At 48.8% G+C, this 25,088-nt stretch overlaps 1 protein-coding gene across 1 annotated transcript in view; it reads left to right on the top strand.

Annotated features, from left to right (window-relative positions):
• UBN2 (ubinuclein 2) overlaps window positions 1–25,088 on the top strand; it is a 655,942-nt gene that overhangs the window by 233,060 nt on the left and 397,794 nt on the right. Inside the window, exons 4-5 of the mRNA XM_082266188.1 lie at window positions 409–546; window positions 643–752. Coding sequence (XP_082122314.1) covers window positions 409–546; window positions 643–752 — 248 coding nt within the window. The remainder of the gene's footprint in view (window positions 1–408; window positions 547–642; window positions 753–25,088) is intronic.

Below are 25,088 nucleotides of genomic sequence, written 5' to 3'. Positions count from 1 at the left end.
TTTTTTTTTTCACCTGGTGATTTGGCCAGTAACACACTTTCTGTATTAGAATGCCTGCACTAGCAGATTTAGATACATTAATAAATTGAAGCCAACATCCAGCTAACACTTTATGTGCAGTTACAGTAAACATTTTGTTTCCCTTTTTTGGATAAAGGTTTTACATAAAAGCTGATCATTGTAAGCACCCCTGTCAATGGTAAATTATTTGTCTTATTGTAATTGATACCTCTGCAAAAGAACTTATTCATTTGAAAAACAGACTTACTGGCCAGATCAGCAGATGAAAATAGAAAAAAATACAACCGAAGATAAGTACTGCAGCCATTGGTTGGTTGGGGGGGGGGGGTGGGCTGTGGGAAAAGTAAACGAAATGCAACCTTTAAAACATTTTGTGCTTCATTCTAGTATGACGAGTTGGTCCCAGCGTCACTAACTACAAAATATGGAGGTTTTTATATCAACACAGGAACACTACAGTTTCGACAAGCATCCGATTCTGAAAATGAGGATTTTCTTGAAAGCAAAAAGCAGAAATCATCTAAAGTGAGAATGTTTTCTAAAGTGCTCTTTTTAACCTCCCTTATTTACTGATTTGCCATTAAGTTGTTAACCAAACTTTATGCACTTTTTTGCTTCAAGGTATCTCATTTAAAAGATGATGATCGGTCCATTAAGAAACGCAAGAGAAAAGATGATTTATCAGAAAAGGAAAAGCCATTACGAAAGTTGAAAGTCCAGAAACCTTTGGGGTATGTATGAGTTTGCAAAGGAGTTTTGTTTTTAAAGTGTATTATTTATGCCAACAAGTTTGGGAAAATTTGAAAAGTTCTATTATCCTGTGTCTGTAGAATTGTTTGCACCTTGTAAAAGTCAATATGAATGCACACAAAAGTAAGCCTGAAACTACTTTAATAGATCTCAAGCCATTTCCCCTCAAAATACCTGAAAACATGTCGTAGTTGATATTTTTCTTTGTCTGACAGCTGTGGAAATTTGGATGCTTAAACACTTCCTGCAAACCGACATACCTGTAAGTCGGCTTAAAGAAGAGGTTGTACTGGAATGCAGGCATCAACCCGGTACCATTTTTTTAGAGCTGGCGTTCATCTTCCAGGAGATAACTGATGCGGCTCAGCAGCTGCTCGGCTGTTATCCCAACGAGTGGGAGGGGACGTCCCGTCCCCCGCCCTTCCTGTCGCCTTCTGCGGCTCTGCCGGGGTCTCTCGTCCGCCGGCTGGTTGGAGTCCCAAACTAAGCCCGATTCAGCTTCGATCGGGTCTCCGATCATGTAGCTCTGAAGCGATGTCATGACATCACTTCCGGTTTACTCGGCTGCTAATGGCTCCGATTTAAAAAAAAGTGTTTGTATTAAAAAATGCAGATTTCGGCATTTTGAATACTTTGAAGTGGAGGGGTCTGGGGACCCCATATCACTCCATAATGAATACCTGTCACTGCCTATTACTGTTAAAAGGGATGTTTCAGTGATCAGCTTCCCCCATCCCCGTGAGCTCACACACAAATGAAAACGCATATGTAAATCACGCTCACAAATGAAAACTGTGTTCAAATCACACATGGGAGCTATTGCCGCAGTTGCCAGAATGAGAGCAATAATCCTAGAAAAAGACTTCCTCTGTAACTCTAAACTGGTAACTGTTAAAACTTTTTAAAGCGTTGCCTATGGAGATTTTTTAAGTACCGTAGTTTGTCGCCGTTCCACCGGTGTGCACAATTTTAACTACCTAAGCACCGAGCCCATTTTTGACACATCTTTAACAGTAAAGTTAGCCAATTTTTTTGTATATTGTGAAAGATGTCACACTGAGTAAATAGATACCCAACATGTTACTTTTTAAGATTGCGCACACCCGTGGAATGGCGACAAACTGCGGTCAATAAAAATCTCCATAGACGACGCTTTAAAATATTTTTAACGGTTACCAGTTTATACCAGTTAATAGTGTAGCTCTTTTTTTTTTTTTTTTTAATTATTGCTCTTGCTCTGGCGATCGCGGCGATACCTCACATGTGTGGTTTGAACAGCGATTTCATTTGCGGCGCGACTTCAGTATAAGTTTTCTTTCGTGCGCGAGCTCACGGCCATGGGGGCGGCTTAACATTTTTTTCCCCTATTTATTTATTTTTTTTACATTTTAGCACAGGTTTTTAAAAAAAAAATAAAAATCTGATCACTTTTATTGCTGTCACAAGCAATGTAAACATCCCTTTTGACAGCAATAGGCAGTGACAGGTACTCTTTATGGAGGGATTGGGGTCTAAAAGACCCTAGACCCCCTCCACTACACTTCCATGCATTCAAATCGCCGAAAACTGCATTTTTGAATACATTCACTTTTTAAATCTTTTTAAAAGCTTTTTAAAAGCTTTTAGCAGCGGATTAACCCGGAAGTGACGTCATGGACGCCACCTCCGAGTTAAGTCATCAGAGACTCGATCGAAGCCGCATCCGGCTTTGATCGGGACTCCATTCAGCCGGCGGACGCGCTGGCTGGTTGCTCGGTGAGACGGGAGACCCGGGCAGAGCCGCGAGAGGGGGAGGGCGTCTCCTTCCGCTCGCTGGGGTAACGATCGAGCAGCTCCCGAGCCGCATCAGTCATTACCGCTGGAAAGCCGACTGCCGGCTCTAAACTGTACCGGGGTGATGCCTCCTAGCTAGAGCAAAACCACTTAGTCAGCCGACGTAGACCTACGTGGGTGGTATCTATTTACTCGGCGTGCCATCATCTTTCACAATATACAAACAAATTGGGTAACTTTACAGTTTATTTTTTTTTTAATTCAGTAAAATGTATTTTCTCTTACGTCCTCGAACAGTCGCCGCTCACTCATACAGTCATCACTTATGGGTATTGACCTCTTATCCACTGGTAAGCTAGGCAGAAGATTTTGTTAGAAACATTCACAAAACTTTGCATAAACACACCTACAGGGGGCTGTCCCTTTGGTCCAATACCCCCGGCTAGCCTCATTCCCAATTCAGTTTGTCTTTTGCCTAGTTAGGAGTAAGATAGGCTTCCCTGTGCTGGGGCTACAGTCTCAGCCTTTTCTTCTCTTTTCTTACATTTTATTTTATGGTAAGTATGTTTTATTGCACTGATAGCTTTTTATTTGTTCCTGCGCTTAGTCCGACTTCAGAAGACTACAGCGTTTGCGGAGCTGGGAATTGGACTGGTTGTACTAGAGCCTTACGGAATCCCAGCCCGCCATCGAGCGTTTAGCAGGCTACGCGTATGCCCTGGCCTCGCAAACGACCGATCCCTGTCCTCAGGGACAAAGACCGCGAAGTGGCCACTTCGCTAGGATGCCTCAACTGCGGTACGCCGTGTGTTGCTAGAATCCTGTTTTGGCTGACGGCACCCCCACCACCCGGCTGTGGGGGGTTTGCGGGGGTCCCTGAGTCCCTCGGGAGTGTGTTGTCACTTTGGGGGTACAGGCATGGTTGTGGAGGCCGCTGCAGTGTAAAAATCGTGGGGCCGCCATTTTGGATGTGGGTAGGCTGTTCTGGCTTCATGTATGGGCAGTCAGCAGCCATTTTCTCTAGTGTAATTTGCGCCCTTCAGGCGCCATCTTGCGTGTGGCAATGTTTCTTTGCTTAGGGCTCGGCGGCCATTTTCCCGGAGCCTCCCCATTACTTTGCATTGGCAGCCATTTTTGCTTGGCTCAGACCACTGTTGGGCCTCTAGCGGCGTGACGTCATTTCCTTCATCCTGACGATCCGATCGTGCTGTGCTGGGAGCGTGGTAATACTTCTGGGGTGCTGTGTGCTGGTTTTTTTGGGTTACTACCTGGCAGTATTATGTTCGGTGCCTTAGCGCTATAGACTAGTCCTCCTTGCGGGGCATTGCAGTGGAATCCGCCGCTGTCACTTATTTAAAGGGCCAGCGCCATATATTTTTTAAATGTGTGTTATGAAGTCCCAGGACAGCAAATTCCCCCCCATTTCGGGCGGGGGGCTCAGGCATGCCTGAATCCTCTGCGATGGGCTCCCTTACTGCTGCATTGCGACTCTGGCGTCTAAAGTGGATCTGTTAATGTCTGAGCAGGCCTCTAGAAAACGGCCCAGATTTTCTCAGTCTTCTGATTCAGAGCTAGAATGGTTGCCATGGACTGTGTGCCCCCTGAAGGGTTCCAGTCATCTCAGTCGTAAGGGGAGGAGGATGATGAGGGGGACGACTCCCCCTCTGGGTCAGCCAAAGAACGCGCTGCTATGCCCGCGCTTATTCTGTTAACGCTACACTTAGAGGATGAGCCCCACCCGCCGGGTAAGCAGTCTTATTTTGGGACCCGCAGAACCCAGAAAGCGGCTCAGGTATTCCCTGTCCCGCTGAGTTTCACAAAACGGTGAATGAACAATAGCGCAATTTAAAGCGCAATTTTGTGGTACCTAAGCAGTTTCAGTACTGTTTTTCCTTTGCGTCTCCTACGGATTCGCGCTGGACTGTGGCCCCTAAGGTGGACCACTCGGTATCCAGATTACACAAGGCCACTCTGATGCCCACAGAGGCTTATCCGGTGCTTAGAGACGGGCGGCTAGGTGGGTGGAATCTCTTACCCCGCCGCTCCTATATGGTGGCAGGTCCCTTGATGGCGCCTGTGTTTTCCTCAGTAATGGTCTCTCAGGCTGTGTTGGAGTGGACTAAGGTGCTCAGACGCACCCTTGTGGGCGATTCCGCCCCTCCTGCTACTTTGGAGATGGTGGACCAAGTTATTCAGGCTGTTTTAGACCTGTGTGATGCGACCTTGGATGAGGCCCCTTTAGTCTCATGTTTATCTGCTGTCGCAGTGATAATCCGTCGCCTTGTGTGGCTGTAGAGCTGGTCGGTCGACCAGAATTCCAGGAAGATGGTGTCTAACATCCCTTATGCAGAGAATCGCCTTTTTGGGGACTCCCTGGACGAGCTGGTTAAGGGGGTCACTGGGGGTAAAAGCACTCTGCTGCCCCATGTGTCCAAGGGTAAGTTTTTTCCGCAGTAAACGGGGCCCTCCCTTTAAAACCTTACCAGGGGTGCTTTCATGCCTTTAAGGCACAAGACCAGGGCAAATCCTTCTAGGCCTCTGGTGGCCAGAAGAAGCCTCCCAAAAGCCACCCAATCTGGCACGGCAGCCCCGTCCGCCATTCAGGACAGATGGGTTCAGGAACTCATTCGGTCGGGGTACAAGATCGAATTTCGATTGCGCCCAGCAGACAGATTCTTCCCCTCAAATTTTCATTTGACCCCAGATCGTTTCCAAGATCGCCAACGGGCAGTTCAGGATCTCCTCACCCAGGGGGTGATTGTCCCAGTGCCACGTCGGGACAGGTTTCGGGGGTTTTACTCAAATCTGTTCACGGTGCCCAGAAAGGAGGGCAAGGTGCATCCGATTCTGGACCTACAGTTTCTAAACCGCTTTGTGCAGGTTCACTAATTCCGTATGGAATCCCTCCGATCGGTGGTAGCCTCTCTGAACCTGGGAGATTCCTGGCTTCAATTGACCTCAAGGATGCGTATCTACACATCCCTATATTCGAGGGTCGTCGGAGGTACCTCCGATTCACAATCGGCTCCAAGGGTGTTTACCAAAGTTTTGGCTCCTGTTCTGGCCCTGTTGTGGGCGCAGGGGATCGCAATCCTTGGATATCTGGACGATCTCCTGTTAAGGTCGAGTTCCACTCCAACTCTGTTGCGCGATCTGTTAACCACGGTTCAGGCGCTCCAGGAGTTTGGGTGGGCCATCAGCTTTCAGAAGTCGACATTGTCCCCTTCTGTTCGTCTCCCTTACCTGGGAATGGTCCGGGACTCCGACCATACGAGAGTTTTCCTGCCGGAGGACAAACTCCGGACTCTGCAGAACGAGGTCAGGTCCCTCGGGACAACGAATCCTCATCACTCAGGACCTGCATGCGGTCCCTAGGATTGATGGTGTCAGCCTTCGAGGCGATACAGTTTGCACGGTTCCACGCGCGATCTCTGCAAGCGGATATCCTAGCCAGGTGGGACAGGCATCCTTAGTCCTTGGAAAAGAGGATATCTTTGAGTCACCGGGTCAGAGAGGACCTTCTGTGGTGGCTCCAGTCTCCGGCTCTAACGGAAGGGAAATCCTTCCGGCCCTTGTTATGGACGGTGCTCACAACGGACGCCAGCCTGTCGGGCTGGGGTGACGTTCTGGGCAAATTGTCTGCCCAGGGCACTTGGTTGGAGGAGGAATCCTCCCTACCGATAAATGTCTTGGAACTGAGAGCGATCAGACTGTTTGCTCTGTTGGTGGGATCATCTTCAGGGCCACCCTGTGCGGGTACAGATGGACAACACCACTGCGGTGGCGTACATCAATCACCAAGGGGGCACCAGGAGTGCCCGGGCGGCCAAGGAAGTGGCCGAGATTCTGTCTTGGGCCGAGACGCGGGTCTCGGCGCTTTCGGCAGTTCGGGTGTGGAAAACTGGCAGGCCGACTATCTGAGTTGCCAGACCCCTGACCAGGGGGAATGGTCCCTACACCCAGAGGTTTTTCAGATGCTGTGTGCGCGATGGCGCGCCTCCTCTAGACAACAAGGTGGGAAGATTCTTGGCAAGAACACGCGATCCTCTGGCAGACGCCTCGGACGCGCTGGTGGTGCATTGGAATCAGTATTGCCTGATTTATGCCTTCCCCCCCGATCCAGTTGTTGTCATGGTTCCTTCGCAGGTTGGTCTCGGAATCGAGGTTGGTGGTCCTGGGGGCCCGGACTGGCCGCGCCGGTCTTGGTACGCGGACATCATGCAAATGGTCGTCGAGCCTACCTGGCGGCTCCCCTTACGTGACGATCTGTTGTCTCAGGGTCTGTTCTTCCATCCTGCTTTACAGTCGCTGACTTTGATGGCGTGGCTGTTAAAAGCCAGATCTTGAGAGATCGGGGTCTCTCGTCGGTGGTCATTCCTACCTTGCTTAGAGCTAGGAAGGCCTCGTCCGGTTAGATTTATTATCGTACCTGGAAGGCTTACTTTGCCTGGTGCGAATCGCAGGGTTTCCATCCTCGCTCCTTTTTCGGTGGCGAGGGTGTTAGCCTGCCTGCAATCCGGTGTGGACCGACGTCTTGTGCTGACCACTATTAAGGGTCAGCTATCTGCGCTGGCCATTCTTTTCCAGCGCCCCTTGGCTTTAAAATCCATTGATCCGCACCTTTATTCAAGGGGTACGTCATCTGGCCCCCCCTCGGAGGGCGCTCTTACCCCCTTGGGGACTTGTATTTATTTCTGTCCGTTTTGCAACGTCCTCCCTTTGAGAACATCAGGGAGATTCCTCTGCCTGCGCTGTCACGGAAAATCGCCCTTCTTGTGGCGATCACATCTGCTCGCAGTGTCGGAGTTGGCGGCCCTGTCTTGCCGCTCCCCCTACCTGGTGGTTCATAGGGTTAAGGTGGTCTTGCGACCGCATCACTCCTTCCTTCGGGAGGTGGTGTCTGAAATCCATCTCCATGAGGACATTGTTTTGCCTTCGCTGTGTGCGAATCCTAAGCATCCTAAGGAGTTTGCCTTGCATTCATTGGATGTTGTCAGGGTGATCAGGGTTTCCCTGTCGTCTACCGAATCCTTCAGAAAGTCGGATTCTCTTTTTGTCCTTCCCGAGGGACCTCGGAAGGGTATATCTGCGTCTGCGGCAACCATTTTTAAATGGTTTGGATGGACGATTGTACAAGCTTATTCGCTTAGGGGACGGGTTCCGCCCATCCCTGTAACGGTGCACTCTTCCAAGCGGTGGGTGCGTGTTGGGCCTTTCGCCATCAGGCATCGGTGTCCCGGGGGTGCAGAGCGGCGACCTGGTCGTCGGTGCACACCTTTACAAAATTTACAGACTTTATGTTTAGGCATTGGCAGGTGCCTCCTTTGGCCGCAAAGTTCTGAGTGTGGCAGTACTTGGGGGGAGACATGGCGTTTTTAGCCAGTCCCCTCCTTTTGGGGATTTTTCCCCCTTGGTTAATTTGCCTTCCTGGGTTTGTTCGCTCCTGTTGAGCTTTCCTGTTACCCGGTGGGTTACCTTTCTGGTTCAGATACAGTTCTTTTATCTGACCTTGGGTGCTTTGTTACCTTTGCCACGGTTGCGTTTCCCACCCCTCATGTCTACACTGCTTTGGGACATCCTATAAGTGATGACTGTATGAGTGGGCGGCGACTGTCGGAGGACGTAAGGGAAAATAGAATTTTTGTAAGATCTTACCGTAAAATTATTTTCTCTGAGTCCTCTGACAGTCGCCGCACCCCGCCCCTCTTTTGGGGTTCATGGACTATCTACTGCTTGCTACCAAACTGAATTGGGAATGAGGCTAGCCGGGGGTATTGGACCAGAGGGACAGCCCCCTGTAGGTGTGTCTATGCAAAGTTTTGTGAATGTTTCTAACACAATCTTCTTCCTAGCTTACTCCTGTGGATAAGAGGTCAATACCCATAAGTGTTGACTGTATGAGTGGGCGGCGACTGTCAGAGGACTCAGAGAAAATAATTTTACGGTAAGGTCTTACAAAAATTCTATTTTTCCAAAAAAATTGCGTTTGATAGACCGTTGCGCAAATACTGCGTGACAAAAAATATTGCGACGACTGCCATTTTATTCTCCAGCGTTTCTTTGCTAAAAAAAAAATATATATATATATAATGTTTGGGGGTTCTAAGTAATTTTCTAGCAAATAATACTGATTTTAACTTGTAAACAAAATGTGTCCGAAATATTCTTGGTCCTTAAGTGGTTAAAACAACTTAAGCACTTCCCGACCGCCCACTGCAGATATACTGCGGCAGAATGGCTGCTCTGTGCCAGCTGTAGCACGTGACCCAACACCTCCAGGTCTGGGGCACGCCGCTGGCAGCCTGCTCCCACTATGATCAAACAGCGGCAGCCAAACGGCAGATGCACTAGACTTGATGTCCACTGGCACCTGCCGATTGTACAGTACACAGGCAGAATTGCGATCTGCCTATGTAAACAAGGCAGATTGTCTTTCTGTCGGTAGGGAAGGTATTGATCATTTTTTCCTCAAAAGCAGGAGCATAGATCAATGCCTTCCCATTGTTAAAAGTACATCCCCCCACAGTGAGAAAGCACAGGCTAGGCACACAGTTAACCCTTTGATTGCCCCTGATATTAACCCCTTCCCAGCCAGTGTCATTGTACAGTGACAGTGCATATTATTTTTAGCACTGATCACTGTATTAGTGTCACTGGTCCCCAAAAAGTTTCAGTGTCCAATTTTGTCCACCGTAATATCTCAATCCTGCTAGAAGTCGCCCATCACCACTATAACTAGTAAATAAAAAAAAAAATTACAAAAATATCCTATGGTTTGTAGACGCTCTAACTTTATTGTGCAAACCAATCAATATACGCTTATTGGGATTTTTTTTTTACCAAAAATATGTAGCAGAATACATATTGGCCCAAGTTGATAAAGAAATTAGATTTTTTTTTTTTTCATTTTTGTATTTGCTATGTTTTATAGCAGAAAATAAAAAATACATATATATGTATGTGTGTGTGTATATTATATTTAGCCACTTAAGCCCTGGAGGATTTGGCTGCTCAAAGACCAGGGCCTATTTTGCGATTCGGCACTGCGTGACTTTAACGGACAATTGCGCGGTCGTGCAAAGCTGTACCCAAATGAAATTGACGTCCTTTTTTTTCCCCACAAACAGCTTTCTTTTGGTGGTATTTGATCACCTGTGCGATTTTTACTTTTTGCGCTATAAACAAAAAAAGAGCAACAATTTTGTTAAAATAACAATATTTTTCACATTTTTTTATAGGAAATCCCCCCCCCCCAAAAAAAAAAAAAAAAAAAAAAAAAGTAAAAATCAAATTTTATTTTAACATTTTATGCCAATTTGTTTTCTGCTACATATTTTTGGTGAAAAAAATCACAATAAACTGATTTTGATTGGTTTGCGCAAAATTTATTGTGTTTACTAACTACGGGAAAGATTTGTCATTTTTATTATTTATTTTTTTTTTTTCAACTAGTAATGGCGCCGATCTGCGACTTTTTTTTTTTTGCGTGATTGCGACATTGCAGCGGACAGATCGGACCCTTGACTGAAATTTGACACTTTTGGGGGTACCAGTGACATTACTACAGTAATCAGTGTTATAAATACGCACTGTTACTGTAAAAATGACACCGGCAGGGAAGGGGTTAACTTTATTGGTGATCAAGGGGTTAAATGTATCCCTAGGGGCGTGTTTCTAACTGTGGGGGGGGGGGGGGCGTGGCTAGTGATGTAACCAGAGACATACGATCCTACATAGCAGGATCGTACAGTCTCTGCAGTTACTTCAGGGAGAATGACAGGCGGCTTTGTTTACATCAGCCGCCTGCCTTTCTCCCTCTCCAGCGGGAGATCGCCGGACATCGGAGCCGCTGGTCACTCGCTCAGGGATGTTGCTGAACGAGCGGGGGCGGGAGCGCGCCTCCGGCGGCGCGCGCTCGGCCCCTAGAGGCTCGTGGGCGAGCGACGTAGTACTACGTCGCTTTGCCCAGTAGGGGCTGACTGCCGCAGTAAATAGTCGTGCGGCAGTCGGCAAGTGGTTAATATGTGTATGTATGTATGTATGTGTATATATATATATATATATACAGTGGGTACGGAAAGTATTCAGACCCCCTTACATTTTTCACTTTTTGTTATATTGCAGCCATTTGCCAAAATCATTTAAGTTCATTCTTCTTCCTCATGAATGTACACATAGCACCCCATAATGACAGAAAAACACAGAATTGTTCACATTGTTGCAGATTTATTAAAAAAGAAAAACTGAAATATCACATGGTCCTAAGTATTCAGACCCTTTGCTCAGTATTTAGTAGAAGCCCCCTTTTGATCTAATACAGCCAGGAGTCTTTTTGGGAAAGATGCAACAAGTCTTTCACACCTGGATTTGGGGATCCTCTGCCATTCCTCCTTGCAGATCCTCTCCAGTTCTGTCAGGTTGGATGGTAAACGTTGGTGGACAGCCATTTTTAGGTCTCTCCAGAGATGCTCAATTGGGTTTAAGTCAGGGCTCTGGCTTGGCCATTCAAGAACAGTCATGGAGTTGTTGTGAAGCCACTCCTTCGTTATTTTAGCTGTGTGCTTAGGGTCATTGTCTTGTTGGAAGGTAAACCTTCGGCCCAGTCTGAGGTCCAGAGCACTCTGGAGAAGGTTTTTGTCCAGGATATCCCTGTACTTGGCCGCATTCATCTTTCCCTCGATTGCAACCAGTCGTCCTGTCCCTGCAGCTGAAAAGCACCCCCACAGCATGATGCTGCCACCACCATGCTTCACTGTTGGGACTGTATTGGACAGGTGATGAGCAGTGCCTGGTTTTCTCCACACATACCACTTAGAATTAAGGCCAAAAAGTTCTATTTTGGTCTCATCAGACCAGAGAATCTTATTTCTCACCATCTTGGAGTCCTTCAGGTGTTTTTTAGCAAACTCCATGCGGGCTTTCATGTGTCTTACACTGAGGAGAGGCTTCCGTTGGGCCACTCTGCCATAAAACCCAGACTGGTGGAGGGCTGCAGTGATGCTTGACTTTCTACAACTTTCTCCCATCTCCTGACTGCATCTCTGGAGCTCAGCCACAGTGATCTTTGGGTTCTTCTTTACCTCTCTCACCAAGGCTCTTCTCCCCCGATAGCTCAGTTTGGCCGGACGGCCAGCTCTAGAAAGAGTTCTGGTCGTCCCAAACGTCTTCCATTTGAGGATTATGGAGGCCACTGTGCTCTTAGGAACCTTAAGTGCAGCAGAAATCTTTTTGTAACCTTGGCCAGATCTGTGCCTTGCCACAATTCTGTCTCTGAGCTCTTCAGGCAGTTCCTTTGACCTCATGATTCTCATTTGCTCTGACATGCATTGTGATCAGGAAGGTCTTATATAGACAGGTGTGTGGCTTTCCTAATCAAGTCCAATCAGTATAATCAAACACAGCTGGACTCAAATGAAGGTGTAGAACCATCTCAAGGATGATCAGAAGAAATGGAAAGCACCTGAGTTAAATATATGAGTGTCACAGCAAAGGGTCTGAATACTTAGGACCATGTGATATTTCAGTTTTTCTTTTTTAATAAATCTGCAACAATGTCAACAATTCTATGTTTTTCTGTCAGTATGGGGTGCTATGTGTACATTCATGAGGAAGAAGAATGAACTTAAATGATTTTAGCAAATGGCTGCAATATAACAAAGAGTGAAAAATTTAAGGGGGTCTGAATACTTTCCGTACCCACTGTATATATATATATATATATGTGTGTGTGTGTGTGTGTGTGTATATATATATTTCTCTTACGTCCTCCGACAGTCGCCGCCCACTCACACAGTCTTCACCAATGGGTATTGACCTTTGCTCCGCAGGAGTAGCTAGGCACAAGACTTGTTAGTAACAAAAGATTTTAGCATAGACACACCGCTAGGGGCTGTCCCACTAGTCAATACCTCCCCTGCACCAGCATTCCCAACTCAGTTTTGATTTTGCCTAGCTCAGGAGTAGTCAGGCTTTCCTGTGCTGGGGCTTCAGTCTCAGCCTTCTACCCATTTTATTTCAAAGTGTTTTTTCTTTACTTTACTAGCTGTTATTTTGTCAGCTCTTAGTTGGGGATCTTCGGATGAAGATACATCATGCGGAGCTGGGTATCGGACTGGCCGTCTTGGATCCCCAGGGCTGAGGGTCAGATCAATCCCCAGTCTGCCATCGAGCGTTCAGCTACGGTTCGCCCTGGCGCCATGAATGACCCATCCCTGCTCGCTGCAGGGATGCTGCCATGTGAGGTGGCTACCTCACTGGACGCCTTCTGCAGTCGTGTGCTGCGGTCTCCTGCGTCCCGGCTACGGCACTCCCTGTCATATAGGACAGCGGTTTGTCGTTTTTGAGACGGTTCCCCACGCCATCCGGTACGGTAAGCACCTTCTATGTGGGGACCATCTGTCTGGGGTGTCAGTCTGTGGCTGTGTGTTCCCCCCATGTCGGTTATGTGCGGGCTCCCTACTGTGATCCCTGCGGGGGTTGAATGCCTTTATTTGTGCTGCAGGGGGACCCCTCTCGCTCCGATGTATCCCTTTGGGGGCTGTGGGGCAGACGTGTGGCGGTGACCGCTAAGGCTGCGCGCCGCGCGGTCCGCCATTTTTTTTTGTGTGTGCTGTGGGCTATTGCGGCTTGTTCCTGGGCCTTATGCAGAGTGCAGTGCGGTTGTGCTTTTGGCGCCGGTCGGCGCCATCCTTCCTAACTCAAGTGTTTTCTGTCCCTGTGGGGGTCAGTGCATACAGTTACGGTACGGTGGGCTGCGCTCGCCGTGGTGTTTAAAGGGCCAGTGCCTTTTTTGTCCCATACCTGTTTTTGGCATGGATTCCCAGGATAGCAAGTTCCCCCCCGGCCCTGGTGGGGGACCAGGGGACTGCTGCACCCCCCGAGGGGTCTGATCTGGCCACTGTAGTGGCATCTTTGGTGTCACAGATGCAGGTGATGGCTGAACATTCTGCAAAGAGGGCCAGGTTATCCATTTCCTCTGATTCAGAGGGCGATGTGGCTGCTGTGGCTGGCGTGCCCTTTTCAGGGTCTCGCTCATCTCTGGACCTTATGGGGTCTGAGGGGGAGGCGGAGGTGGAAGGGGTTGATACTTCTCCCCCTGGCTCGCCTGAAGAGCTTGCACTCATGGATGAGCTGATAGCTTCTATAAAAGACACGCTGCACCTGGAGGATGAGCCCACTCCTCCAGCTAGGGTGTCCTCCTTTGGGACACATAGAACCCGCAAATCAGCGCAGGTTTTCCCCTGCCCTGCGGAATTTCATCACACTGTTAATGAGCAATGGCGCACTTTAAAGAAGCCCTTTACAGTGCCCAGTAGGTTTAAAACTGCTTTATCCCTTTGCGCCTTCCACCGACGAGCGCTGGTGTGTAGCGCCCCAGGTGGATCACGCTGTAGCCGTTTTGAACAAGGCTACCCTGGTTCCCACTGAGGATACCCCGGTTTTTCGGGATCCTACGGACAGAAGGTTGGAGTCTCTTGCCCGTCACGCATATATGGTGGCAGGCTCTATGCTCAAGCCTATTTTTGCTTCGGTTATGGCAGCCCAGGCGGTGGCGGATTGGACGAAGGTGCTCAGACGCACCCTGGTAGCTGATTCCGCCCCGCCGACTACGCTGGCTATGGTGGACCAGATCCATCAGGGGGTCATGTACTTGTGCGATGCGGCCTTGAATGAGGCTCCTTTGGCTGCACGCCTGTCTAGTGTCGCGGTGCTTAACCGTCGACTGATCTGGCTGAAGAGTTGGTCGGCCGACCAATCATCTCGCAAGACGGTAGCGGATTTTCCCTACGTTGGTTCTCGCCTTTTTGGCGAGGCTTTGGATACTCTAGTAAAAGGAGTTACTGGGGGCAAGAGTACCAAGTTGATTCTGCAACCCACTCCGCATCCGTTTCTGGGGTGGGGGGACATTTGCGCGGTTTCCTCCAACCTTGGCTGTTGCGCATCCAGGACAGATGGGTTCAGGAAATCGTTCGATCGGGTTACAAGATCGAATTCCTTTCACGGCCGGCGGGCAGATTTTTTCCCTCAAATCTTCAACTGCCTCCGAAGCGTTTGCGAGATCTGCACCTGACGGTGCGGGACTTGCGGGCCCAGGGGGTGGTGGTTCCAGTGCCTCATCGGGACAGATTTCGGGGGTTTTACTCCAATCTGTTCACTGTGCCCAGAAAGGAGGGCAAGGTGCGTCCGATCCTGGACTTGAAAGCTCTGAACCGCTTTGTGCGTGTTCGGAAGTTTCGCATGAAAATCCCTGCGCTCAGTGGTGGCTGCCCTGAGCCCGGGGGAATTTCTGGCCTCCATCGATTTGAAGGATGCGTACCTGCACATCCCCATTTTCGAGGTCCACCAGAGGTACCTTCGATTCGCCATTGCGGAGGAACATTGCGGAGGACCATTATCAGTTTGTGGCGTTACCTTTCGGTCTCGCTTCGGCTCCGCGGGTTTTTACCAAGGTTCTGGCGCCTGTTCTGGCCCTGTTGAGAGCCCAGGGCATTGCGGTCTTGGGATATCTGGACGATCTCCTGTTAAGATCGAGTGCCAGTCAGAGCCTGTTGGCCGACCTGTCCACTACGGTGCAGACGCTCCAGGAGTTCGATTGGACCATAAACGTTCCGAAGTCTACTTTGTGCCCTTCGGTTCGCCTTCCCTATCTGGGGATGGTTCTGGACTCTGTTCAGGCGAAGGTCTTCCTGCCGGAGGACAAGCTCAGGACCCTTCGGGACGAAGTCAGATCCCTCAGAGATAACCGATCCTCGTCACTCAGGACATGCATGAGGTGTCTAGGGTTGATGGTCTCGGCCTTCGAGGTGATCCCCTTTGCCCAGTTTCACACGCGGGGTCTCCAAGCGGAGATTCTTGCCAAATGGGAAGGACGACCTCAGTCTCTGGATCTGCAGGTCTCGTTGAGCCGCCGCACCAGAAGGAGTCTTCAGTGGTGGCTCCAGTCCCCGGCGGTGTCGGGGGGCAAGTCTTTTCGTCCATTATTCTGGACGGTGGTCACCACGGATGCCAGCCTGTCGGGCTGGGGTGGTGTCCTGGGCAACCTGTCCGCCCAGGGAACTTGGTCGAAGGAGGAATCCTCCCTTCCACTCAACGTTCTGGAATTGAGAGCGATAAAGCTTTGCCTTCTCCAGTGGTCGGGACGGCTTCAGGGCCGTCCGGTTCGGGTTCAGACAGACAATGCCACCGCTGTGGCTTACATCAATCACCAAGGGGGCACCAGGAGTGTCCGAGCGGCTCGGGAAGTGACCGACATTCAGTCTTGGGCCGAGACGCATGTCCCGGTGATAACGGCAGTACACATACCGGGGGTGGACAACTGGCAGGCGGATTATCTGAGCCGCCAGACCCTGGACCAGGGGGAATGGTCCTTACACCCGGATGTGTTCCAGATGTTGTGCGCGAGGTGGGGTTCACCGGATGTGGACCTGTTCGCGTCTCGTCTAAACAACAAGGTGGAAAGGACGCGCGATCCTCGGGCGGACGCCTCGGACGCGTTGGTGGCGCCTTGGCATCAGTATCATCTGATATATGCCTTTCCTCCAATTCAGCTGCTGTCCAGGTCCCTTCGCAGGTTGGCCTCGGAACCGCACACGGTGATTCTGGTGGCTCCAGACTGGCCTCGCCGGTCTTGGTACGCAGACCTCGTTCATCTGGCAGTCGGACCTCTGTGGCGCCTGCCTTTCCAAGAAGACCTTCTGTCTCAAGGGCCGATCTTCCATCCTGCTTTACAGTCGCTGGCTTTAACGGCCTGGCTGTTGAAAACCAGGTCCTGAGGGACAAGGGTCTCTCCCCTGAGGTCATTCCAACTCTGATCAAGGCTAGAAAAGCCTCTTCGGGGAAGATTTATTACCGTACTTGGAAAGCGTACTTTGCCTGGTGTGAGTCCAGGGGATACTCCCCTCGCTCATACTCTGTGTCGAGAGTGCTGGCTTTCCTCCAAACTGGCGTGGATCAGCGTTTGGCGCTGGCCACGATAAAGGGCCAGATTTCTGCACTGGCTGTTCTTTTTCAGCGCCCTGTTGCGTCGAATTCCTTAATTCGCACCTTTGTTCAAGGAGTGCGTCAATTGGCCCCTCCTCGTAGGGAGCCCTTACATCCGTGGGACTTGAACTTAGTTCTGTCTGTGTTACAGCACGCTCCCTTTGAAAAGATCAGGGAGATCTCGTTGCCTCTGCTGTCCAAAAAGGTTGCCTTTTTGGTGGCGATCACTTCGGCTCGCAGGGTGTCGGAGCTAGCGGCATTGTCCTGTAGCTCTCCCTATTTGGTACTTCACAAGGATAAGGTGGTCTTGCGACCTAACCCGTCCTTTCTTCCAAAAGTGATCTCGGATTTTCACCTTAATGAAGACATTGTCCTGCCTTCGCGCTGCGCGAAGCCGAAACATCCTAAGGAGGTTGCTTTGCATTCCTTGGATGTTTTCCGGGCGATCTGGGATTTACCTGTCGTCCACTAAATCCTTTCGCTAGTCGGATTCCCTCTTTGTCCTTCCTGAGGGACCTCGGAAGGGCATGGCGGCGTCGGCTGCGACCATCGCCAAATGGATCAGACAAACCATTGTGCAGGCCTATGCCTTGAAGGAAAGGGTTCCGCCCTTCCCTGTGAAGGCGCACTCTACCAGGTCTTTGAGTGCGTCTTGGGCCTTCCGGCATCAGGCTTCGGTGGCCCAGGTGTGTACGGCGGCGACATGGTCGTCCGTGCACACCTTCTCCAAGTTTTATAAAGTGGACGTTCAGGCATCGGCCGATGCCTCCTTTGACCGTAAAGTTCTCAGTGCGGCAGTGCCATAGGGACCCTTATTTTTGGCTGTTGGGGTCTTTGGCTGTTGGGGTGTTTACCCCTGGGTTACTTGTTTTCCTGGGTTGTTGCTCCTGTTGAGTGCTTTTCCTGTTGCCCAGTTGGTTCTCTTACTGTATGTAAGGTTCCTTTCTCTGATGTGGGTACTGCGTTGCTCTTCTGCGGCTGCGTCTCCCACCCCTCATGTCTACACTGCTTTGGGACATCCCATTGGTGAAGACTGTGTGAGTGGGCGGCGACTGTTGGAGGACGTAAGAGAAAACTGAATTTTTGTAAAATCTTACCGTAAAATTCCTCCCCCGCCCCTCTTTTGGGGTTTTTGAGTACTCTTACTGCTATACTACCAAACTGAGTTGGGAATGCTGGTGCAGGGAGGTATTGACTAGTGGGACAGCCCCTAGGGGTGTGTCTTTGCTAAAAGCTTTTGTTACTAACAAGTCTTGTGCCTAGCTACTCCTGCGGAGCAAAGGTCAATACCCATTGGTGAAGACTGTGTGAGTGGGCGGCGACTGTCGAAGGACTCAGAGAAAGGAATTTTACGGTAAGATTTTACAAAAATTCCGTTATATTGTAGCAGAGCGTTCCAGAGAGAGCCAGGAAAAGTCCTGTTCGGGGTTTATACATCTCCCAGGCATCTCTGGTATACCTTTAGGGATCTCTGATCCATGATCCAGTTCAGGTCTTGGTCCTCTTCCCCAGGCCAATTTAAACTCACCTGAGACACAGCCCGGGCTCTCTCAGCCTGGGAAAACAAACACCGTTTGACTATGAGAGCGGAAGGTCAGTAAAACTACCAGTTTGTATCTTTGGAAGCGGACAAGCTGTAGGCTTGCTCAGTCTGTGTTAGTGAGGGACTGCATTGTGTGTAATAAGCGCCGGGACACGGCTAGGCTTTTGTATATTATTATTATTATTATTCCTGCTTGTTTTCCTTAAAGCACTGTACAGCACCTGTATATAAACTTGTATATAGCACCAATAAACACCGCACTGTTTGTCACTACCATACTGGATTTGGTATCTGTGCCTGAAAGACTGCTCATCCCAGGGAGCTTTGCACCTGCTCCTGTTCCCCAGCTTACATATCACCCTCCTAGATAGGTGCTACGTAGGTAGAGCCTAGTAGCTTCTTCTGCTTATCAGGGAAGCCTGATCAATAGGTTAGGCCTACTCATGTGTTCCATGTGTGATTCTTATGCGCTGAGGGATTGTCCCCACTGTATCCAATGGAGCGGTACGTTGAACAGTGGAGGAAACCCAGCCAATGACACACAGGCTTAGATACCGTCCCATGGGTTTGGCACAGAGAGTGGTGCATCAAGGGATAGGGTATAAAAGCCATGAGCACATGAGGCAGGGGGTCTTTGGGCGGGAAGCCAGGTCCCAGAAGGAGGGTGACAGTTGTCTCTCCTGCTGCTGCTGTGGATGGTGGTCACAGGCAGTTGGCCTTGTGAGCCAGGAGTGTGGGGCTGAAACCGGAGGTCCGTGAAAGCTGACTGGTGGAGTTGGAGGCAGAGCAACTTGGAAAAACAGTGTCCGTGACTACCGGGAAGCTTGCCGGGGGTCTGCCCAGGAAGGGGACCACTCCAGTGGAGAGTCAATGGACGGGTGTCAGCACACACAGTAAGAGAGAAAGGGGATGCCAAGTTAGAACCCTGAAGAGAAATTCAAGCAGGAACAACTAATCTATCTTCTTCAGTGGCAGAGTGAAGCAGCGGCTTTGCCACATTCTAATTGTCCTTACCATTGTGAATAGTTTTCAGTTTGAGGAACCCACTCATCCCCTTCTCCTATCCAAGTTCTATAATAAACTACAAAACATTCCCTGGACTGTTCATTGTCTGAGCCAAGTATTTAAAGTGATTAGTTTCCATAGACTGTTGGCTATGGGTAACCCAGGGGAATACAGAAGATACTATATCCAGCATCCCTCTAGGGGGCAGTGCTACACTCACTCTCACACACAAATAAATAAATATATATTTATTCTGGCCCCTCCCCCTTTTCATCACAGCCCCCTGCATCTCTGGCCCCTCCCTTTTACATCACAGCCCCCTGCATCTCTTGCCCCTCCTTTCCTTTATATCACAGCACTGCCCTTTCTTACTTTACTTGGGCACACAGAGTGGAAGGCACCGCAGCACTAGATGGAGGCTGGGAGGGGAGCTGCCAGACTTCATTCTTCATATTAATAACCTGGTTATTGGTTGCTAGGGCCACCCAGTGCCTTAGCAGCCAATCAATTTCTGGTTAATCTGGAAAGTTAACTTGTGCAGCTCCCATCCTCCATCTAGTGCTGCTGTGCCTCCTGCTCTTTGTGCAGAACTGTTCTTGCTCCTTCTCTTAGCTCTGCTGTGATAGTGACGGCAGCAGAGGCATAGAGAAAACATTGGCTCCTAAATGGCAGCACCACAGGCGGTCTGTATGGGACTGTGACTTGTTCCAGATAGGAGTCCACCATTAAGTGATTGCTGGGTCGAAGTCTCCCATCTGCTTGGGGTTCTTGGACCCCGAAGGAGGCCTTGCTTCCCATAAATTGGCTGTAACTTCAAGCAATCAAGTGGACTTGATCTTCGCTGTACAAAAGTCCTGGACTAACACATGTAGGCTTTCAGTCAGACAGTGGTACAGCCTTGATGTATGTAAACCATCTAGGGGGACTGAGAGCATGGTTGCAGTACTTGACGTGTCCCACATCTTGAATTGGGTAGAAAGTCGTGCATTGGCTCTAACTGCAGTATGCATACAGGGGGTAGAAAACATGCAGTCGCAGTATCTCATCTAAAAATCTCTAGACCAGGCAGAATGAGGCCCTTCATCCAGAGGTCTTCCAACAGATTTATTAATGATGGTGAATGCCGGCTGTGGATTTTCTGACGTTCTAGTTCAATTGGAAGGTGGACAGGTTCACAGGAAAGGCGAAGAACCCTTATACGGAAGTAGCAAATGCATTGGTAGCTCTGTGGGATCACTGCGCTTTGAATTTTGCTTACCCAGCAGTGAAACTGTTGCCATGACTGTTTCGCCTGATAGAGGCTGAGGGTAATCCTGGTAGTCTGGATTAACCCAGACAAGTAATTGTACACAGTTTTTTCCCTTGTCTTGTATTAGGCTCTTGCTGGTATTTACCACTGCGAGAACTCACTGTCTCGAAGGCCTTTTTACTACCTCAATACTTACATAGCTCCTCTTTTAAGTGATCCCTGAAAAGATAAACTAAAAAGCCCCAAACCATGATGCCCCCACCACCATACTTCACAGTTGGGATGAGGTTTTGATGTTGGTGTGCTGTGCCTCTTTTTTATTCGCCACACATAGTGTTGTGTGTTTCTTCCAAACAGCTCAACTTGGTTTCATCTGTCCACAGAATATTTTGCCAGTACTGCTGTGGAACATCCAGGTGCTCTTGTGAAAACTGTAAATGTTCAGCAATGTTTTGTTTGCACAGCAGTGGCTTCCTCTGTGGTATCCTCCCATGAAATCCATTCTTCTTTAGTGTTTTACGTATTGTAGATTCGCTAACAGGGATGTTAGCATTTGTCAGTGACTTTTGTAAGTCTTTAGCTGACACTCTAGGATTCTTCTTCACTTCACCTCACAGTCTGTGTTGTGCTCTTGCAGTCATCTTTACAGGACGGCCACTCCTAGGGAGAGTAGCAGCAGTGCTGAACTTTCTCCATTTATAGACAATTTGTCTTACTGTGGACTGATGAACAGCAAGGCTTTTGGAGATACTTTTATAACCCTTTCCAGCTTTATGCAAGTCAACAATTCTTAATTGTAGCTCTTCTGAGAGCTCTTTTGTGCGAGGCATCATTCACATCAGGCAATACTTCTTGTGAAAAGCAAACCCAGAACTGGTGTGTTTTTTATATGGCAGGGCAGCTGCAACCAACACCTCCAATCTCATCTCATCTCATTGATTGGACTCCAGTTGGCTGACATCTCACTCCAATTAGCTCTTGGAGATGTCATTAATCTAGGGGTTCACATACTTTTTCCACCTGCACTGTGAATGTTTACATGGTGTGTTCAATAAAAACATGGCAACATTTCATTCTTTGTGTGTCATTAGTTTAAGCAGACTGTGATTGTCTATTGTTGTGACTTAGATGATGATCAGATCACATTTTATGACCAATTTGTGCAGAAAAAATCCATATCATTCCAAAGGGTGCACATATATAATGAATATATATAATGTGTGCACAGGCATAGCAGCCCACATTAAATTATTATACAGTCATCAAGCAGTGCCTGGCCTACCTGGTGGTTACTGGTCCTGGCGCTCGGCTCCGATCCGATGGCCTGGTCATTAAGGGGGCAAATCCTTGCGGTCCAGAAGTGATTAAACCTGCAGGAGGACCTGTGTTTTTATTTATAAATAACTTTACTATTGCTTTAGGACTGGTTCACATGTTTGCAGTTGGCGGCCCACATTTGCACAGGCATAGCAGCCCATTGATTCAAATGGGCTTGGGCTGCTATGCCTGCGTTTTCGGCTGAAAAAAGATGCATGCAGAATTTTAAACGCAGTGGCCGTGAAATCATCCTGCTTTTGCATCATGTGACTTACCTGCAGTTCCTGCACACGCAAACTGTGTTTTTAAATGCTGGGCCCATGTATATAAAAACGCAGAAAGCTTGCCAGAGCAGGAACTGCTGGTAAGTCGCATGGTGGAAAAGCAGGATGGATTTCACGGCCACTGCATTTTTTAAAATGCCTGCATGCACCTTTTTTCTGCGGAAAATGAGGACATAGCAGCAGATTCAAGTGTGGGCTGCCAACCCGCATACATGTGAACCAGGCCTAAAGCAATAGTAAAGTAATTTATAAATAAAAACACTGGTCCTCCTGCAGGTTTAACCACTTCTGGACCGCAAGGATTTGCCCCCTTAATGACCAGGCCATCGGATCAGAGCCGAGCGCCAGGACCAGTCATCACCAGGTAGGCCAGACACTGCTTGATTGCTTATTTTAGGCCTGGTTAACAGAGTCTGTACTGACGGACTATATAATAATGTGCAAAAGTGAACCAAAGTCCCTAAATTCAGCAATGAAATTGGAAGTGAGGTAGAAATGTAATCATTTAAATTTATTAATTGAATACCGTGATATTACCGTATACCGTGGCAAAACCTTAATCAATTAATCGCATGGAAATCTGATACTGTCACATGCCTAATTATAACTAAGGTTAAGGTGTCGGCATTGGATTTTTTTTTTCCATGTCCACTGGCATCACTGCTACTTGTCCTCACTTTTATCTTTTACATCGCCCCTTCTGTAAGACCACTGTTGTCTCCATGTTGCCTGAATCATTCCCACTTTGCAAAAACTACACTTCAAGAACATCAGTTTGATGCGACTACTGACTTTGGCCCAGAAAGTGTCTTTTCTAGTAGCCATCACTTCGACACCACTGTGTCCAAGACTCTCCTTTTTGTACTAACCCCAAAATCATTTTCTCTGTGTTCATTGGGGGACACAGCACCCATCGTCTGTCTGTGTGAAAACTTTTTTTCACTGACAGAACTATTGCCAAATATATAACACCAACACTGTCTTTACAGAATTCCTGAATGTGTTTTCCTACGCCTTGTTTTATTTATTTATTTTTTTTTGTTTAAAAATGCTTATGGAGAAGGGACAAGCTGGATGTGTATTCATTTCTAACCACAGCTCACTATATCATTAAAAAAGACAACTCCATCCCTACCCTTGAGTCCTCCTTACCAATGTGGTCCCCCACCTGAACTGCCCCCCCTTCATACTTGCCTTTACCTTCTTTCCTGCCAGCCTCTAAAATCCCCCCACACCACCACCATTTCCAGGTTTATCATACGATTTCCTCCTTTCCCTTTCTTTCCGATCTCATTTTTTTTTTACATCTTCAATACATTCAACTCCTTTGTCCCCCTATAGGTTGCATTCCACTTCACTTAGGGTTTTTTTTCCTCACTATTTTTATTTTTTTTATTTCTCTATCGTCCATTGACAGACACCGCCTCATCTTCATGAGCTGTGTGGGTTATGCTGTTCCCTGCAGGAGTAGTCCAAGCAGTACATTAGTATAAAGTTTTACATATGCACGCCCACGGGGCTGTCCCTCCAGACATAACCCTCACAGACACAGCCCAACACATCAGTTTGTTTCTGGCTAGAGAAGGAGTAGGACCTAGGTTTGCTGCTGGGACTCCAGTCTCCGTTTTTTATTCTTTTTCAGAATATTTTCTTTTATTTCTCTTTACTCACTTGCTAGCTAGTGTTCAGAGAAGTATTTCCTGGTGATCTATAAGCAACGGTGCCGGCTGGGGCTTCGCACTGGATAATCTAGATCCTTATGGTCCCCCAGTCTGGCCTACGAGCATGAGCAGGTTATAGTCTAGACCTCGCCACGACAGTGCCCCTTTCCCTTATCGAGACAAGCCTGCGAGCGGATGCCTCGCCGGGGCATGACGACATGGAATGCCCAGAGTTGCAGCGTACCTCTTGGCTGGCAGGACCCCACTTTGGGTGGGAGGCAGTCTGCCCGGAGCGGAGCCCATCCGGTCCCTGCTATGGGGAGTAAATGTGCCCCCCTTGCCCCTGCTGGTCTTGGGGGGGATGTGGGCCCTCTCCTGGGGATAGTGAGATTTGTGCCTCCTAAAAGATCCCTCTGGCCTGACCGGTGCCCGGTCTGTGTCTTTTTCCCCTTCCAGTTCCAGCCGGGGAGGCTAAGTGTCTGGGGCGCCTGGCGCCCTGGGGGGGGGGGGTTAGTGTACCTTTTGGGTTTGCTGGTTCCTGTTGTGGATCCTTAAGGCCTTCATAGTGTCGGTCCCTGGCAAGCCGTGGGCCCCACCACCTTAAGTGTGGGCAATGCAGAATTTTCCCCATTGACTTGCATGAGGCAGCAATTTTCCCTGAGCTTCCTATTCACTTCTATGGACATCCATGTTTGTGTAGCCTTCTGGGCTGCACTGTGCAGTGTGACCTTACATTCAGGGGAGATCACTTCCTGTGCTCTGTTTCCTGCTGCTGGCCAAGGTAATTTCCTGTCTCCATAGTTACATAGTCAGGTTAAAAAAAGGCACAAGTCCTTTTGGTTCAACCAAAAAAAAAAAAACAGTATTGAAAAACCCAACCATACAATCCCATATACACAATCCTATACCTGCAGTTGATCCAGAGGAAGGCGAAAAAACCCCAACAAAGCATGATCCAATTTGCTACATCAGGGGAAAAAAAATCCTTCCTGATCCCCCGAGAGGCAATCGGATATTCCCTAGATCAACTTTACCTACAAAATTTTAGTACCCACTTATATTAAGTACACCCAGGAAAGAATCCAGGCCTTTTTTAAAGCAATCTAGTGAGCTAGCCAGAACCACCTCTGGAGGGAGTCTATTCCACATTTTCACAGCTCTTACTGTGAAGAATCCTTTCCGTATTTGGAGACGAAATCTGTTTTCCTCTAGACGTAAAGAGTGCACTTCTTGTCCTTTGTGTTGACCTTAACCGCTTGCCGACTGCCGCAAGTACATATACTGCGGCGGTCAGCCTCGGCCAGGCAAAGTGACGTATGGGTACGTCACTCGTCTGCAAGCCAATGGGGGGCGAGCGCGCGCCGCCGGAGGCGTGCTCCCGCTCATTCACTGGGATCCCCACGCGTGTCACCGCCGGACCCGATGTCCGCCGGTCACTCGCAATCGTCCGTTACAGCGGGAGAAAGGCAGGCGGCTAATGTAAACAAAGCCGTCTGTCATTCTCC

Source organism: Pelophylax lessonae (assembly GCF_965119305.1).
Source record: "Pelophylax lessonae genome assembly, chromosome: 8".
Taxonomy (NCBI): domain Eukaryota; kingdom Metazoa; phylum Chordata; class Amphibia; order Anura; family Ranidae; genus Pelophylax; species Pelophylax lessonae.
This window is presented reverse-complemented; position numbering and strand designations above follow the sequence as displayed.